This window comes from Melopsittacus undulatus, chromosome 2 (genome assembly GCF_012275295.1).
Source record: "Melopsittacus undulatus isolate bMelUnd1 chromosome 2, bMelUnd1.mat.Z, whole genome shotgun sequence".
Classification (NCBI taxonomy): domain Eukaryota; kingdom Metazoa; phylum Chordata; class Aves; order Psittaciformes; family Psittaculidae; genus Melopsittacus; species Melopsittacus undulatus.
In genome coordinates, this window is record NC_047528.1 from 20879120 (window position 1) to 20895005 (window position 15886).

General features: G+C 40.1%; 1 protein-coding gene across 1 annotated transcript in view; it reads left to right on the forward strand.

Moving 5' to 3' along the window:
* Positions 1-15886, forward strand: part of MTUS2 (microtubule associated scaffold protein 2) — a 184963-nt gene that overhangs the window by 117991 nt on the left and 51086 nt on the right. The window contains exons 5-6 of the mRNA XM_005149779.3: positions 7657-7755; positions 12763-12971. Of these exons, the coding sequence (XP_005149836.2) occupies positions 7657-7755; positions 12763-12971 (308 nt within the window). The remainder of the gene's footprint in view (positions 1-7656; positions 7756-12762; positions 12972-15886) is intronic.

Genomic DNA, 15886 nt, shown 5'->3' on the forward strand with positions numbered 1-15886 from the left:
GGGCAGGAGACTGCACAAAGTCTGTGGCCAAGATGACAGAGGTGGTTTCCACCATGGATGGAAGCTTTTAGCTATGTATCTTCATACTGCATACCCCTCCTTGTGCATGGGGGTAAGATCCTGTACAGAAAGGACAACACAAACCAACACTATCTTGAAAGTGGGACACATTTTCCCATAAGAAAAAGTGAATCAGTAACATGAACTTAGGGGCAAATTTTGCATTTGAAGGAGTCACCAGTTTCATTCAGTCAAAGTGAGAAGGCCAGGCTGCCCCAATGACAGAGCTTAAATCAGCCATGTAAGAAAGCTTTTGAAAAGTAGGGAAACCACAACGATTCTTTCTGTATGTTCTGTGTATTTGTAGAATGATACGATAGGTATTCTATGTACAATACTCCTAGCAATCACCTAGTGGTAGTTGCTATGGGGCTTGATGTTTCATATGTGCATATAAACACATACTGCATCTGTCCAAGCTCCTGTGCAAGACATTGCAATTACTAAAGTGCTTAGTGTAGTCCACAGTTACAGCTAAAATACACAGACACTATGTGTTGTATATAGCATATTTTACAGCAGTAAAAGGAGGAAAAAGTATCTTACAAAAAGAATGGCAGTGACTTCAATATTAATAATATTTGTGAAAGAGTGGATTACCAGGTGATGTAAGAATTAAGTTTGTATTTCAGAGATGCACATAATTTTAACCATGCTTGAATAGTAAATTAGTTCACAAAGGAGCATATCTACCTATATTAATGAGGGGGAAATAACCAACAAAAATCACATTACATCTTTCATGTGCTAGTTGTTACCTGTCGCAGAGTGCTGGGAGACAAGAGCAGTGCTTTAAAAGTCTCATTTATTGCCAGGGTTTACAGTGTTTATATACCTTTTTTCTACTGCCTGTAGCGTAGTAACAATCATTCGTTGGCTAAGAATGCCTGTGTCTGCTTACAATGGCTCAGTGTTTTATACTTTGATACATAAACAATAACTGGCTGTATTAAGATTGGATACATAATCAATAGCTTGCTGTATTAGTGGATACATGTTCAGTGTAGCACACAGCAACTAAGATACAATTGGTTACATTAAGCGGATGAGAACCTGGTCTCCAAAACTTGCTAACAGTTCACTATTGTGTCTTAGCACATCCCGGTTTCCTTTGATCTTGCTTGCACTGCTACTTTTGCTTCTTTGCCCACAGTTTTCTTCATCCTCGGTTCATGTCAGGCTTCATGTACTTTGTTCCCTTGTATTTTTCCATCCGAGAGTTGAATCAGCTGCAACATGTCGCTGTCTCCATGTCCTTGGTCACGTAGCCAGTCTTTAGCAATACTCTCCACAGTTACCTGAGAAGATCACTTGTGCTGTAAATTCTCATTATTAAAAAAAGAGAAGACTGCTCAAGAGAGATTATATTCCTGATACTTCACAGGAAAGTGCTTGACAAATAAATTGGACTACAGGGAATAGGACATGTTTGACTAATGAAAATGGACTCCTATAGCTGCTCCTGTGCAATGATGATTAAAATAATTCTGGCATGGGACAATAGCAGTGGAAGATTGTTGTCATTCAGATTGTTTTGAAGACATGAACTGGTTGCCTTTCAATTAGTCTATGAAAAGAGTGCACTTGATCAGGTTTCAGTGTGCTGCACAGCCCCTTTTAGTTTGTTATTAGACCACTTTCATGTTTACATGCCTGTCAACATACAAAAAAATAAAAAAATAGCATACTTGACTAGAAAAAGTGAGTCAGGTCCTTTCATTTCACTTAATCTTATTACTTGCCCTGAGAAATACAGTAATAACCTAAGTAATATTTACCATATCTATTATTATTTTACACTTTGTTTAAAGGTGAAAGCAGCTTTCCACTGGGAACTTTGCAGCTAAGATCCACTTCTGAAAAGACAACTTCCTAGACAGCAAGTTGAACCTTGATCTACAATGTGCCCTTGCAGCAAGAAAGACTAGCTGCATACTGGGCTGCACTAGTGAAAGTGTGGCCTGCAGAAACAGTGGTACTACCCTTATACACATGTGGCTACTCATAACTGTGTTCATTTTGGGGAATCCTAGGTCAAGAACAGTGTAGCATACTGGAATTAGAGTAGTAGAGGGCCACCAAGATGGTCAAGGAGCTGGAGCACACAACAGAACAGGTTAGGAGAGGAGACTGGGAGATCCGGGTTTCCTCAGAGAAGGCAAAGGGAGATCTTATTGCAGTGTTCGGTTATCTAATTGGAAGGTAGTGAGAGAACAAAGCGAGACACTTCTCAGAGGTGCACAGTGACATGGCAAGTGACACCAAGCATAAGCTGGAAAATAGGAAATTCTCAATGTTTAACCACCTGTGAGGATGGTCATCACCTGAGCACCTCTGAAAGCAGTCAACACTACAGCTGATTGCCTAGAGTGGAGGTGAATCCTCCATTGCTACAGATACCTATAACTTAGCTGGACAAAGCCCTCTCCAACCTGCTCTAGTGCAACCTGCTTTGGGCATGAGGCTGGATCAGAGGACTTCAGAAGTCCTTCTGACAAAGCTGATGACTGTGTAATTCTGTGTGCTAAAGCATCTTAGGCCCACAGGTGAATAAATATGCCACCACAGGCACAGCAACCAGTGTGTGTTGTTTTATAGTGCTGTGGACTCTTCCACATTCAGGAGGAGTGACTCATGACCCAAAACATCTAGCTAAAAGATAAGTCTGTGCTGGGGAGCTGAATGCATGGCTCCCACAAAGTCAACAGAACTTGCATGCAGTTCAGGAAGAGAAAAGAAAGTATGGTTCAATCATTATATTTAAGGATTTGAGAAGTGGTTTACATCTGACCAGCTCTGCATAATTTTATTCTGTTCAAGTAATATACCTTCCTCTATGGTCTCATCTCTGGTTTTGTTCAGCCACATCCTTCTCTCACAACATAGAAACCCACTGAAAATTCAGCTTGGTATCTCTAAACCCTCCTGTCTTGAAACTTTGGTTTATCTGCAGCATACTAAGGCTTCTCTAGACTCCCTTGTTTGTGCCTGCAGTCCTCATCCGAATTCCTGAGCATCAGGTTGTTGCTTGTTTCAGACCTTAGCTCTGTCCCCCAGGATGGACTGGACACCCAATGGTCTATGAAATTAGAGATCTAAAGGATTTTATATTTTCTACTATGTGTTGTGGGGTTTAAGGGGTGTGTGTTACAGCATACTTATCTCAGCTTGGTTGTTATTCTTATTGAATGCTTACCTCATATATAAGTGGCTGTTTTTCCCCGTTAGAAATCTCCTCATTTGAGCACAATGACAATAGCAATGAGGAATTCATTTGTGCAGCTTTTTTCTACTTGGCCCATTAAATTAAAGACAATGAAAGCATTGTTCAAAAAACTAACCCAGTCAATTCTGGTGCTTTTACATGTACCAGTAGATCATAAGTAACAGGAAAGGCTGTTAAATGCAATCACTCAAGATAAAAAATGAAGTCCGTGTTATTACAGCTCTCGATAGCAAGTTTACAATGTAAAATGTACTTCTTTTAATCAGCTTTTGCAAAATCCAGACACTACTTCAGAGGCAGAGGGATGAACTAAGGTCAGCTGAGAGAGGAAAAGCAAGCACCTATGCTCTTGCAGGGATGAAGGGAGAAGATCCTCCAACCACTTCATTAGCCTTTGTAAATGTTTTTCTTTGAAATAATAGTGAATATGCAGTGGGCTACACTCAGGTTGTTCCTGTACTGAACATAAGGGTGTGTAGTACTACTCTGTCCTGGGAATCACTCTAAAACATGCTGTAGCACAACTGTGTGAGGAAGCAACAATAAAATGCCATGGGATACATGTGAACTGTCATGAAAATGTTGTTTTAACTCTGCATCTAACGTTGGATGTTCTGAATTGCCCTGAGATTTTTTTATTCAGTCCAATGAATGTTTTGTCAGGTTTATTTTTGCCTTTGTTTGTTTTTTTTTTAACACCAGATAGAGAGACTGTCCTTTTTAACATAGAAAGAAAACAATCACTTTGAGATGAGTCAATGGAATAGTCCTTGTCCTTCTTTTTTTCTTATCAGATTGACTTTGAATTTAAAATAATCACAAAGGGAAAAGCACAAGAGTTAGCAGTTTCTACTTCAACAAATACATGGTATTTCTTCTACATCTACTTATTTATTCAAAGTCTTTCTTTGTCTTACAGATCACAGGCAGTGGAGAGTCTTTAGAGAGAATTAGACTGTTCTTACTCTACAGAATCCATATTTTCATTTTTGCTCATCTTGTCTCAAACAATGTGTGCATGAATGTGTCATTACTCACCAAGAACATGACTAGTTGTGTATATCAAGGGGAAAGGCAGAAAAAAGCTCAAAGTGGTTCTTTGTATCTGTGAGTGACAGAAAACACTTCCTTGGGTTTATTTAAACTTGCAGACTGCATTCGTTAACTTGGAAAATACACTTGAGAACAGCTGGAATCCAACTGAATGCAGCCAGTCCCACTGAATTGTTAATGATGTCTACAGCATATTGGGATTTGTTTTGGAGTAAATACTCAATGCGTAATTTGTTAGCATGTTTTCAGTCTGAAGTGTGAAACTACATTGAAGCCTACCCCGCTGTCCTGCCTTTTAAACACTCAGAAAGGTACAGGCAAATACAAGTGCTCATTCTGCAGCAGCTCTTGAGAAGATGCTTCAGATAAGGCATCTTTAGCTCTGGTTCTTAGGCTAACATTCAGCAATGATGGGGGAATGAAGAAGTGGTTTCATTTTTCTGCTGTTTCTCCAAGTGATGGATTTAACATGTCTGGAGTGTTTTGCCTTGTATTTCTCCTGATTTTGACTTTGCTCCTTCTGTTTGGTTTGAAGTAGGCTATGTGTATTTGGTTACAGAACTGTGCATTTGGATGCATTTTCTAAAGAAATTGCTGTAACCACACTAGTAGAAATAAGAGCAGTTATTGATGCTCACAGCTATCTTACGGCCTGAAATATCCATTACTGTATGCAAGTACAGTTTTTAAAAGAGAGGAAACATTGGGAGATTTGTAACTTTAGATAGAATGTAAACTCATATGAAAGTTAGTAGTTTGCTGCTTTTACAGTTTGCAGATTCAAGAAATATACACCCGTGGTGCCTAATTTCCTTTCTTAATCTCATTTTACATTTTTTATGATTGTATGCACAACATCTTTTAACATTACAAAATGCATGTGACAGTCAAAGTATTATTTGACACATTCTGTTGTAATAGCAACTGAAATGTCTGCCTTGTTTCCTGAGTTACAGTGGAGCATCAAAATTTGTATGTACATTATAACCTTTGAGTTACTCCTAGTACACCCCAAGGTAGAAAAGATTGAACTACATAATCTCCTGCTGTGCATACCCTGTGGTACAGCATTATGCTGATCATCATGTCAGTGCTCCCCTACAGGTCTTTTTAAACCTAAAATTCTAGAATTCTGTGAAATGACAAATTCGGAGCCCAAACTCCTCTCATTTAAAAATTAATTTTCCCTACAGGAATTTCTCTAGAAATCAGCATGTTCTCTGAATGTTTCTCTTTTAACCAACCAAAACAGTTGCTGCTTCAAAAGGGAAAGAATAAACCCACCTTTTAAAAGAACATTTGGAACAAGCTTTTATTTGAGGTCTGATGCCAGGGGTGGCTCTTCCCTTAAGGTATCCCTGTGGGTGACAACCTTAGCAGAACAATAATGGTTTGCTCCTGTGGACTGTCTTCTCTTTTTCCTGTTGCATGCTTCCTAAATCCCTCTCTGCTAAGAAAGGCCACAGAGAGACCACCAGGACCTTTCTACATATGAAGGAGAAGCTGAATAACCACTAGCTCCACATGCAATTCTTTCCAGCCCCTTCCCAGAAGGGTTGTACTGTACATTGCTTTTCCCTTGCTACACAACCCTTCCTCACTTCCCCAGCTGCTGCATTGCTGCCCTTACCAGACCTCAGGAGCTCTCCTAATCTTGTAAACTGAAGAAGAGCAGTTATCCTCATTTTCTGCCCTTGTTATTAGTCCTACTCTTCTGTCTTTGCCAAAGTATCTATTTGCACCTTTGCTCTGCTGATGTCCCACTTTCCAGAGCTCATGTCCCCACACAGCCACCTCTCCCAGGTGGCAACATCTGCACCCGCATGCAAGTCTCACTGCTCTCTGCAGACCTCACTTTGCCCTCTACAGAATGGTGGTGATTGCTGCCTTCTTTGCTTCTTTGCTCTGTTTTCTTTAACTGAGCTCTAACTGGGGAATTGTTCCTCATTTTGTGCTTAAGGCTAAGAGTCAGAAGTAATTCCCCAGATATTCCTCACTGAAAATGCCTCAAAACAAAAGTATTTATATGCCTATTGTTACCACTGAAAGGATAAGGAAAACTCACTTTCCCTACCATTGTCTGTTCAACATTTGCACAGCAAAATTCATGGAGGAGCTGGGTATATGGCACATTTGTACATCATAATTTTTTTGAAAACCACATTAAAAATAAGACCTCCTTGCCATGAAAAGAGTAATGCTTGAATTTATAACTCTATAAATTCTACTTTCTTAGACAAGCTCTGGTTTTGTTTCAGAGCTCCCCTCTCAGGCTGCTTTCACTTGCTCCTTAGTAATGAAATGGCACCATAAACTTATTTTCTGTCCTGCTTTTCAGTAAAACAGTGTAGTAGGTGGCAGACACAGGAAATTTATATCCTCAGTCACAACACTGTGAAAAGTGTTAATCACAAATAAGAGCTGTATCCTCAACATGTCAAATTTATAAACAGCAGAGAAAATTGAGATGGACCAAAGGAAAGTTATCAAGAATGCAATCTTTCCAATCCCTGATGACTGATGGTGCGATTTGCCTAAGAACAGTGGAAGGGAGTCAAAGAGGTTCTTAGACTGTCTCCTGTGCCATCCTCCCTCAAATAGTTGGCCTCAGAGCTTGTGTATGTGCACGTGCTCCTCACAAAGGCACTCTTCAAGCTGGAAGGTACTCTGAATGCTGAGAGACAGTGCTAGAGAATATGAAGCTTGGCTTGTGGCTTGTGGAGAATGCTGTGTCCACAGCTCACTGGTTGCAAGTCCTCATGCAGACAAGGTGAAGGTGAATGGTGCATCAAAAATAAGTCTAAGACTGCAACTGTGACTAGCTGAGGCTTTGGAGAGAACAGAAAGCCAGTCATCCAGCAAGTGTTCCTGAAGATTTTGATCTCCCTATAAGTTATCTTTGTGCAGTCCCATTCAGCTTCTCCTCCAGCCCAGGATGAGGATGCACAGAAAGGTAAAGGGAACACAGAGCTCAGAACAGATAGGATGGACTACTATGTAGCTCTTCGTGCTTTAATGGCATTTGTCACTATGCAGATGGCTGGAGAACCAAGTGAGTGTGTAAGACCTTCTTCTGACCTTCTTTTGTGCTGTGTATGTCAGCTCAGCCACATGCATGCAGTCATGCTTGCAGAAGCAGCAGGTTGTCATCCAACATAGTGCTGTGTAGAATCTAGTCTGCACGAAGCCCAGGATGTGTATTGCTGAAATAATTCTATTTTGCCATTCTGGTGTGTATGTTAGTGTCATAGTTCTGTACAATTGCAAACAGAATTATAAAACTGATTTCTTTCTACCTTAATTTTTTTCTAAAACAGGTCTGAAGAAAGAAGTACAAAAGGATCAGGATGCTAACAGACCAGCTGTTTCATCCCCTAAGAAATCAGCAGTAACAGCCACCAAGCTCCATTCACCAGGTATTTATGAACCTAAAAGCACTGTTTCAAGCAAGATTTAAACTTGTTGACTTTGCAGCTCCTGTTAACATACTAAATTTTGAGACCTACTATGGTTAAGTGAAGATTGATTGTGTCCAAGGTTCATTAAGCTCACTGTGAGTACAGCAGGCTTTATCATGCCAATTCATGAGCTGAATAGACTTTTGTTTTCTTTGTAGCAACTGTGCAATCATCTTGCCTTCAAAACAAAGATTTGTTGCTATTACGTGTTTAAGGGCACAGGAACTTTTTTCATCTTTACAAATTTCTTATAGAAAAAGAGAACAGATACAGTGAAATAAAACAAACCTCAGACAATTACCTGGAGTGATAGGATATTACTCAGAATCATATTTTACTATTGGGTAGAGGCACTAAATTCCTTGGGCTATTTATATGTATAACTGGAAAAAGTATTATCTATAGAAATAACCTTCAGAATGCTACTGGAGCATTGTCAACTTACCCCTCAATACTGAGCACAAACACACAGTTTTAGCATTACCAAATACCTTTGTTTAGTTACTCAAATGAAGAGAACTTATTTCTATTTATATCTGCAAAGTGTACATTAACAAATATATAAGATACCTAAAGGCTTCTGTAAGGCTGTCTTTTGGCTGACCTAAACAATTTTTAAATGAGTGGGCATGGTCCAATTGATTTCATTGTGCTTGCAGTTTTCTTCTGTTCTGCTACCTAGTTTTTCAGACTCAAATACTTTAACTGTCATCTCTACAGCTCTATGGTATTTGATTATGGGGGGGAAAAGCCCTTATTTCTTCATTTGATGGTGAAGTGCAAAACATGTAAAGCAGCTCTTTAGCTCCTATAACTTGCATCAAGAGTATCTTCATGCTTATTAATTCCAAACCCTATTCTTCTCCTTCCCAAGCAACAAAATCAAGAGAGTGAAAGGTTAAATTTAAACTTTCCAGGCACCAACAGGACTTAAAATTCTTCTCCTTATATAGATATGAGGTTAAAAAGATGAACTTAATACTGTCCTCTGAATTTTATTATGTTCAATCTATTTTGCATGTGGTAAGATCACCAAGAAAGATACAAATTAAAATTTGTTGTGGAGAGTGCCAGACAAGCAACTCATCAGGGTTTATAATGGTGGGAGTCCAATTTAAGCATCAGCACTGATTGTGGCTGTAGCAACATGTAACAGCACAGCTGATATGCTTCCACTAGAATTAGAAAGCAAAATGAAACAGACATATTTGTACTGTGTATTTGTATTGTCTTCAGGAGGCACTCATTTCCATGGGTGACTTCACGATTTTCAAGGCTTAAATTTTTGGCATATCCAATTTCTGAGACCTCAAAGGTTTCCTCTTTCTCATGAGAGGTTGAGTACCTACCCTCTCTCTGTCAGATTGATTTAGGGTTTCTTAAGCTTGGTTGTCTGAAATTTTGGCAGCCTAAAATTGTTTGTCTCTGTAAAGACCAAATAGGAAAATAAATCTCATCTTCATTTATTTTTTTTAGAGTAGCCTTTAGCATTCTTTGAAATAACAACAGCAATAACAAGGTGATAAAGACAGACAATTTTTCACCCATTTAATATTTCAAAAAGTAATCAAAGCAGTCATTGAACAGACAAGGAGTGAGTGCAGCAGGGACCAGGGGCAGTAGCATAGGATTTCCTCCATCAGGATCACAAACTCATACAGTATATACGCTTTGTGGTAGGAGAGCATGTGTGCACAGGTAACTTCACCACAGCTACGTGTGGTTCTAAAATTCTGGAGTGCTGTTTCCAGGTTGTTTTCCCTCTGTTACTGACCTCCTCACATGCAGTTCCTTTTAATCAGTGCTGGGTTTTTACTATCATACAAATTTTTATTAGCCTTGAATCTGATCTTTAGAATATGGATCAGTCCTCCTTGCAAGAGATGCAGAGTCTTGTAAGGGTCTTAATTTTATCTATTGATTCAATACCATTCCTGAAATCTGTGTATAGGAGCAGGAATACCTAGATACAGGTGCTCTCCTTCCACTCCATTTTAGGATGGTGACATCTGTCACTCTACAGGTTGCTTGTTATCAATCCTGTCAAAGTAATTTCACTTTCCCTACCAAAATGTCAGAAATTGGACAGTTAAAAGGCAAATAAATTGCATTCCCACCCAAATCCTCATGGACAGTGTTAATTAGGAGTATACACTTGTTATTTCTCTTTAGTTCAAACACTCTGGTAGATAAAAAAGGCCTGGGAGTTTTGAAGAGGATCAAAGGTGTTCAGTGATTTCAGTGTGTGCTAGGTCTGCCCCTCTGGTCCCACCATCAGCAAAAAGGACATTCGGGATCAGGGCCAACATCATTAATATATACCCTGTTTTGTGCAAAGCAACAGAAGAGAGACATCAATGGCAGAATAAGCTTAGTAAGCTGCTTTTCAGACACAAATGAACCAAGAAATTCAGATTTATCCCTGAGGAGAATAGAACAGTTTAATTTACAAGGACAGCTTATAATACTACCAAGGACAGCATAGAGATGTACACTTCAAATGTTTCAGTGCACAGGAAAGCTAGAAAGACATAAGGAAAAACAACCTGAAAGGTTTCTGTTTTAATTAAAACTTTATTTCAAGAGCCTACACCCCCTTCTCCCTATGCTTTCTCTTGCAATCTCACCATGCTTTCTTAACAACCCAAGACTTTTATACTAGAAAGAGAGAAATTTATGGCTCTTGCTTTACTGAATTTCTTATTCTGTGGTAATACCTACTATCCAGTTAAGAGCCCCTTTACACAAATGAAAGAATCTGTAAGAAACCATTGTTCCTTCACATAAAGGTGTACTGGCTTTAACTGAGCTGAAAATGGATAGAGCAATAGCTGTGCTGGTTGAACTTTCTTAACAAGAAAGTCCTCTCTAATATCCCGTATTGTATTATTCAGGTCTTGCAACATCATGAAGTTAGTTTTGCAAAAGCTGGTATTCCTCTTTGTAAACCCAAGTCATGGGCACAAAGAGTTTCAGAGGCTGTTTTGCACTTGTGGCTATTTGCAGTTGCAGTATGAGATTCCTGGAAACATGAGGGAGCATCTCTGCTGGAGCTTAGCCTGGAGCCAGAACATAGTCGGGCAAATTAGAAGATACACTCCCAGTGGCTTCACACAAGCTTGGGATCTGAGCAAGTAGGAATATGCTCCTGGTGTATTGCTCTGGCAAAGCCATACTGCTTCCCTGCCTGAACTAGTAAAATTTCCTTAAGGATCCATTTGCACACCCATGCCATAGTCATAAAGATCTAAAGTATCAAAGGTCCATCTGACAAAATTACCTCTGAAACAATGCTCTACTTCACAAATTGGCTCAAACTCATACCATCATATCCATCTCTGTGGAAGGATCCTTCTGTCTTTTTTGGGAAAGGGATAGGTAGTATCCATGGCAGAAGAGTTACATTCATTGCTGAGACATTGTTTCTGCACTGTTTTTCAGGACCTGTATATTATAACACAAAAAAAACAAGATAGCCTTTTTCTTTTTTTTTTCACATTTTTGCATATCCAACCCTTTTTGCTAACACAGAAACATTCATTTTTCATCTGTAGCCAGACCAATGTCCACCATCTCTATTAACACATGGGAACAAGTGTCTTACTATTTTATCCTTCTTCCAGTTCCTAAGCTAAAAGCCTGAGACTAGTGGGGGGAGCTGAGGAAAAGAACCAGAGATTCTTGGCCCGTACTTGGAAATGAGCTAAACAGCATCAGCTGAGAACTGAGGCTAGTAAAAAGAATCAGTAAGCTCAGCAAAGGTGTTGCCCAGCTGACTATGTTCGCAGAGGAGAGAGCACAGAAACCTAAGATACAGAAAAAAAAAAAAGATTGTCCAAGCAGTGGCTTGAGCAACCACACACTACCAGAACATTTCGCCTTCTTGCTTCATCCTCATAACAGTTTATCCAGAGAAATGAAGCAGGATATGAACCTCACTTTCCTGAGGTGGCTTTCCATGAGTAAATTTTAGTTTTTGTGCCATCCATGTGAATAATGACACTGTATTTGAGCTGATGTGGTAAACACAAGCTACACTAGCGGTTTCACATATTCATACAGGATCAGAGCTGCTTCAAGCCAACTTGGAGCATGTCAGAGGAGCCAAAGTCTGTCTGGACCCATTTCTGCAGGCAAACCATATAGCAATCTTTGTGTAACCTATGGTGCAGAGAGAGCAGCCACGCAGAGCCAGTGGGGTAATCAATCAGCCTTATGTGGTACCTGGCGGCATTTCTGTATGTATCTGTTTTGTACTGCAACTTTACAAGTGTTGTATAGGGGAGAGAAAGGGGAACTGGCAAGGTACAGTGCACTATTGGTGACAAAAAAAAAGTGATATCCTAATAGCAAGCAACCAATGCTGTGTTTGCATTCAGAGAAGGACAGCTCTAGCCCCACACTGTCCCATTTGGAGGCAAAAGGAAATCTGCAAAGGCAAAGAAAATCTGGCACCTCTGCCAAGTCACCAAGCTTGGTGTTCAGGTGGCCGAAGAAATATATAGAGTGTAAATGTCATCCAATTGTTTTCCATATCTACCATAGGATAAAGTGAATCTCAACCTGGAAGTGCCCATTTCTTTCACTGTCATTCAAGAGCAGTGTCACACATCAAGATGCAGACTTCTGTTCTTGTAGATTTCTAACACAGGTGAGAGGAAGCCTTCCTCTAACAGTCTGAGCTGTCAGTAAGACACTTAGGAGAGCCCTTCTCAGCTCCTAGCAGACCTTCAGGCTCAGATCCTGAGGCAAGATGACTGTTACAAAGCTTTGATCTTTGGCCCCAAGGGTAATGTATTTCACTGTGCTCTTGCTTTTTTGGAAAGTCATTACGTATCTGTGTGAATGTTACAGACCTTTTCTCTCTTTTGTAAGGTTGAGCCCAAAGGCCTCAGAAACACATAAGGGTCATGTCTATACATATGAAGGAGGTGACTCTGATGGTCTTTTGTTTTTACTCTCTAGGACATCCCAAGCAAAGGCCAACGACCCCAAAGAATGGATTCTCTCCCAAACCAGGAGAGAGTCGAGATGCTGAAAAGCAGTTCATTCAGAGGTTGAAGGAAAAGTGTGATGAGCAGTCCCGACAGTTAAGCATTATTCGAGATGAACTTCGAAGGGCCAGCTGTGGCTTTGACGTCTTTGCTATAACAACACAGCACTTTTCCAGGCAGGTAAGTGCAAGGGGCACTTTACCTACTTTACAAAGGTTCTTTGCCTTTATATCAGTCAGTTGCCCAAATTTATTCCACAGTAATTGAAAATTTGTCATTGGAACAAAGAAGATGTTATTTCTTTGCAACAGGTGTTATGAGGACTGTATTCTAATTTGATGCCATATATTTAAAATCAAAGGTCAGGAGCTTGGAAGAGGAAGAATGGTGACTCCAACATTTGTCACAAGCACAGAGGGGTTCAGGATGTTTACAGGAATGAAGCAGATGCAAAAACTTAGGAGTCCCACTCCCTGGCTGCTACAGTTGGAAAGGAAAGTGTAGCTGAGACATTGGTACTTGTGAGCAAAGGCAAAAGCAGTCCATGCATTTAATCAACTAAAGGAGCTGGATGAAAGAAAAGATTTGCTTTCTCACAGTACTTACTTGCTCTTCCTGTTCACCACAGACCAGGCAGTGTTCCTTTTACTGAGGTGTCAGTCCTGAAGAGGTTAGAATAACATTATCTCAGCATTTAGGAGATTCCATTCCGCAGATATAGAAAACATAAATAAAATGTGGTTAATAATTACAGAAGCTTATTTATTCACTAAACCAGAGATATAAGGAAGGATCTGTAGGCACTGCTTGTTTCAAAAGCTGTTTAGTGATCTAGCTAGGCTCTGAGGACAAGACCTGATGCCTGTGCTTTTTGTACCATCCCAGGTTAAGCTGGTGTCCCAGCTGCTTTTTAAAACAGGCATACAACCACCAGCAGAAGGAACCACGGTTTGGATATTTTTGATTGCCCGTTGGTCTACTTTTGGAAGAGAGAAGTGTAAACTTTCAGTATTAAGAGGGAGAAAGAAAAACAAAAACCAAAACACAGATTCAGTCTTTACAAAATTTGAAATACTTTATTCATCTTTTAGGGTTTTTTATATTAGTGACAAACGTTGCTGTGAGAAAATGACCATAGCTCACAATTTTCCCTGTGTAGGAGCTGATCTTGCCAGGGGGAGCTTCACTGAGCTGAAAAAACAGGGAATTTTTAAAACATACTAAGTATTTTAAATACATTCCCAGGGGATTTTTCCCCTCTGTTTTTCTTCACTCTTGACATTTCTGGGCTTGATGGGCATTTTTCTTTCCTTTTTTTTTTTTTTTTTGAGCTGACTGTGGAGTGTCCTTGATTAAAGCAGAGGAAAACAAAAAAGGGCAAAGCAGTGTCTGCTCAGCTTTGTCTATGCATTGTCCACTGGGGAGAGATTTTTCATCTCATGCCTCGTTACAATTTGCTGGAGGAATTCTGAAAGCTTGGGCATATCTCTTCTGTCTCCTCTGGGTATGTTTTAAATGAGAACAGCTGCTGCAGACGAGACTCTCATCCTGTTGGGGCATGTTAGATCTGACCTGAGAATGCCTCCTAAGCTGAACACCTCCGGGGACTTTATTTAATAGTGTCCTCTCCAAGTCCTGGTTCGGCATAGCTGTGCCTCATGTTCCCAGCTCCTATCAACTACCAGGCCAGCAGTAATACTCCTCTTGAGTGCATGGAGGTAAATTTAAGCAGCTTCAAGCTTGAGTAGGACTAGATGTAGATTTTTCTCAGGTCCACTACTGGACTTGCTTACCTGTGTTCAGGCTGAGGGTCAGTCCCTTCTGAGCTGGCCTGGTTGCCCTGAAGTGTATATATGTGCATATAGCCATTCAGTGCAGCACAAGACACTTGTGTAACACGGACCTCTGCCAGGCAAAGACAATCCTGGCTTCCCTGGGTGATAAGCTGCACAATCAGTGACAGCCCAGAAGTCACCCACTGGGAACTGAGAATGTGGTACCTACATAAAGAGTGTGGTTGCTGTAGGCTCCATTTTTAGTGAATAGAGGCAGGTGAGTGCTTCCATCACCCTATTTACAGCACCAAAGATGTGAATTTCCGCTTGAGGTACTTGTCTATATTGAGTGAGGCCTCCAGGGAGGCCTAAAGCTGCTACACTTTTAAACTCAATGCTTAAGTTGAGAGCCTGCATGTAGTGGGATGATCTGGGACTACTCAAGCAATTCAGTAATTGGACAGTCTGTTTTCTTGCAACATAAACACAAGCTTCCAAGTTTTTGAGTATCATTCACAAACACATTCTGTAGACATTCTCTGAGATGGCATAACCATTTGAAAGCTTGAGCAAAATTGCATTGGCTGGCCCTGAGTTAGGGCAGCATGGAAAAAGAATCTTTTCCCATTATAAAAATAATACTAATTGTGTGTGTTTGTTTCTGAAAAGCCTGAAGGCAAAATGGTTGAGGTCTGGGTAGTGCTGCAGTTTGGCGAGGGAATAATGCTTGTTCAGGAAAAAGGTGGAGCTTTATTCCAGACAGCTATGGGGTTGATTTGTCCAACTGTCTGTTATACTCCGCTTAGCAGAGGGCCTAATCCTACTGTGGTGATAGGGAGCTTTTTTAGGCTGATAGTCATCCATAGTTTAATTTAGTATATATATATGTATATATATATATATGTATATATATATATATCATTTCACCACACCAAAATAATGTCCAAAACATGGATTTTTCTCTGAATTAGAGCTGAATTCTGTTGAAAAATGCATTTCCAGACAGCAATGCTTCTTCTGTGTTAAAATCTTCCCAAGGACCAGTGTTTTACACAGAGGTAGGAGTCCCCCATGCCCACAGCTCTCTTGTCTTGCTCACACTGTTTATGTTTTCCTTCCAAAGTTGAGGAAAGCACCAATGCAAGTGACCCAGTAGGCATGCTTAGCTGAAGAAGGAGAGGGTCAATATATGATAAAGAGTGTTGGCCCTCACCAGCAGTTTGAGTTCTTTCCAAATTTAAGCATTTGCTGTAGCAACCTTAAGGTTACATGAAATTTTTTTTTTTTTGAGTTTTGTTGGATTTGTTTTCAGGCTGTTCC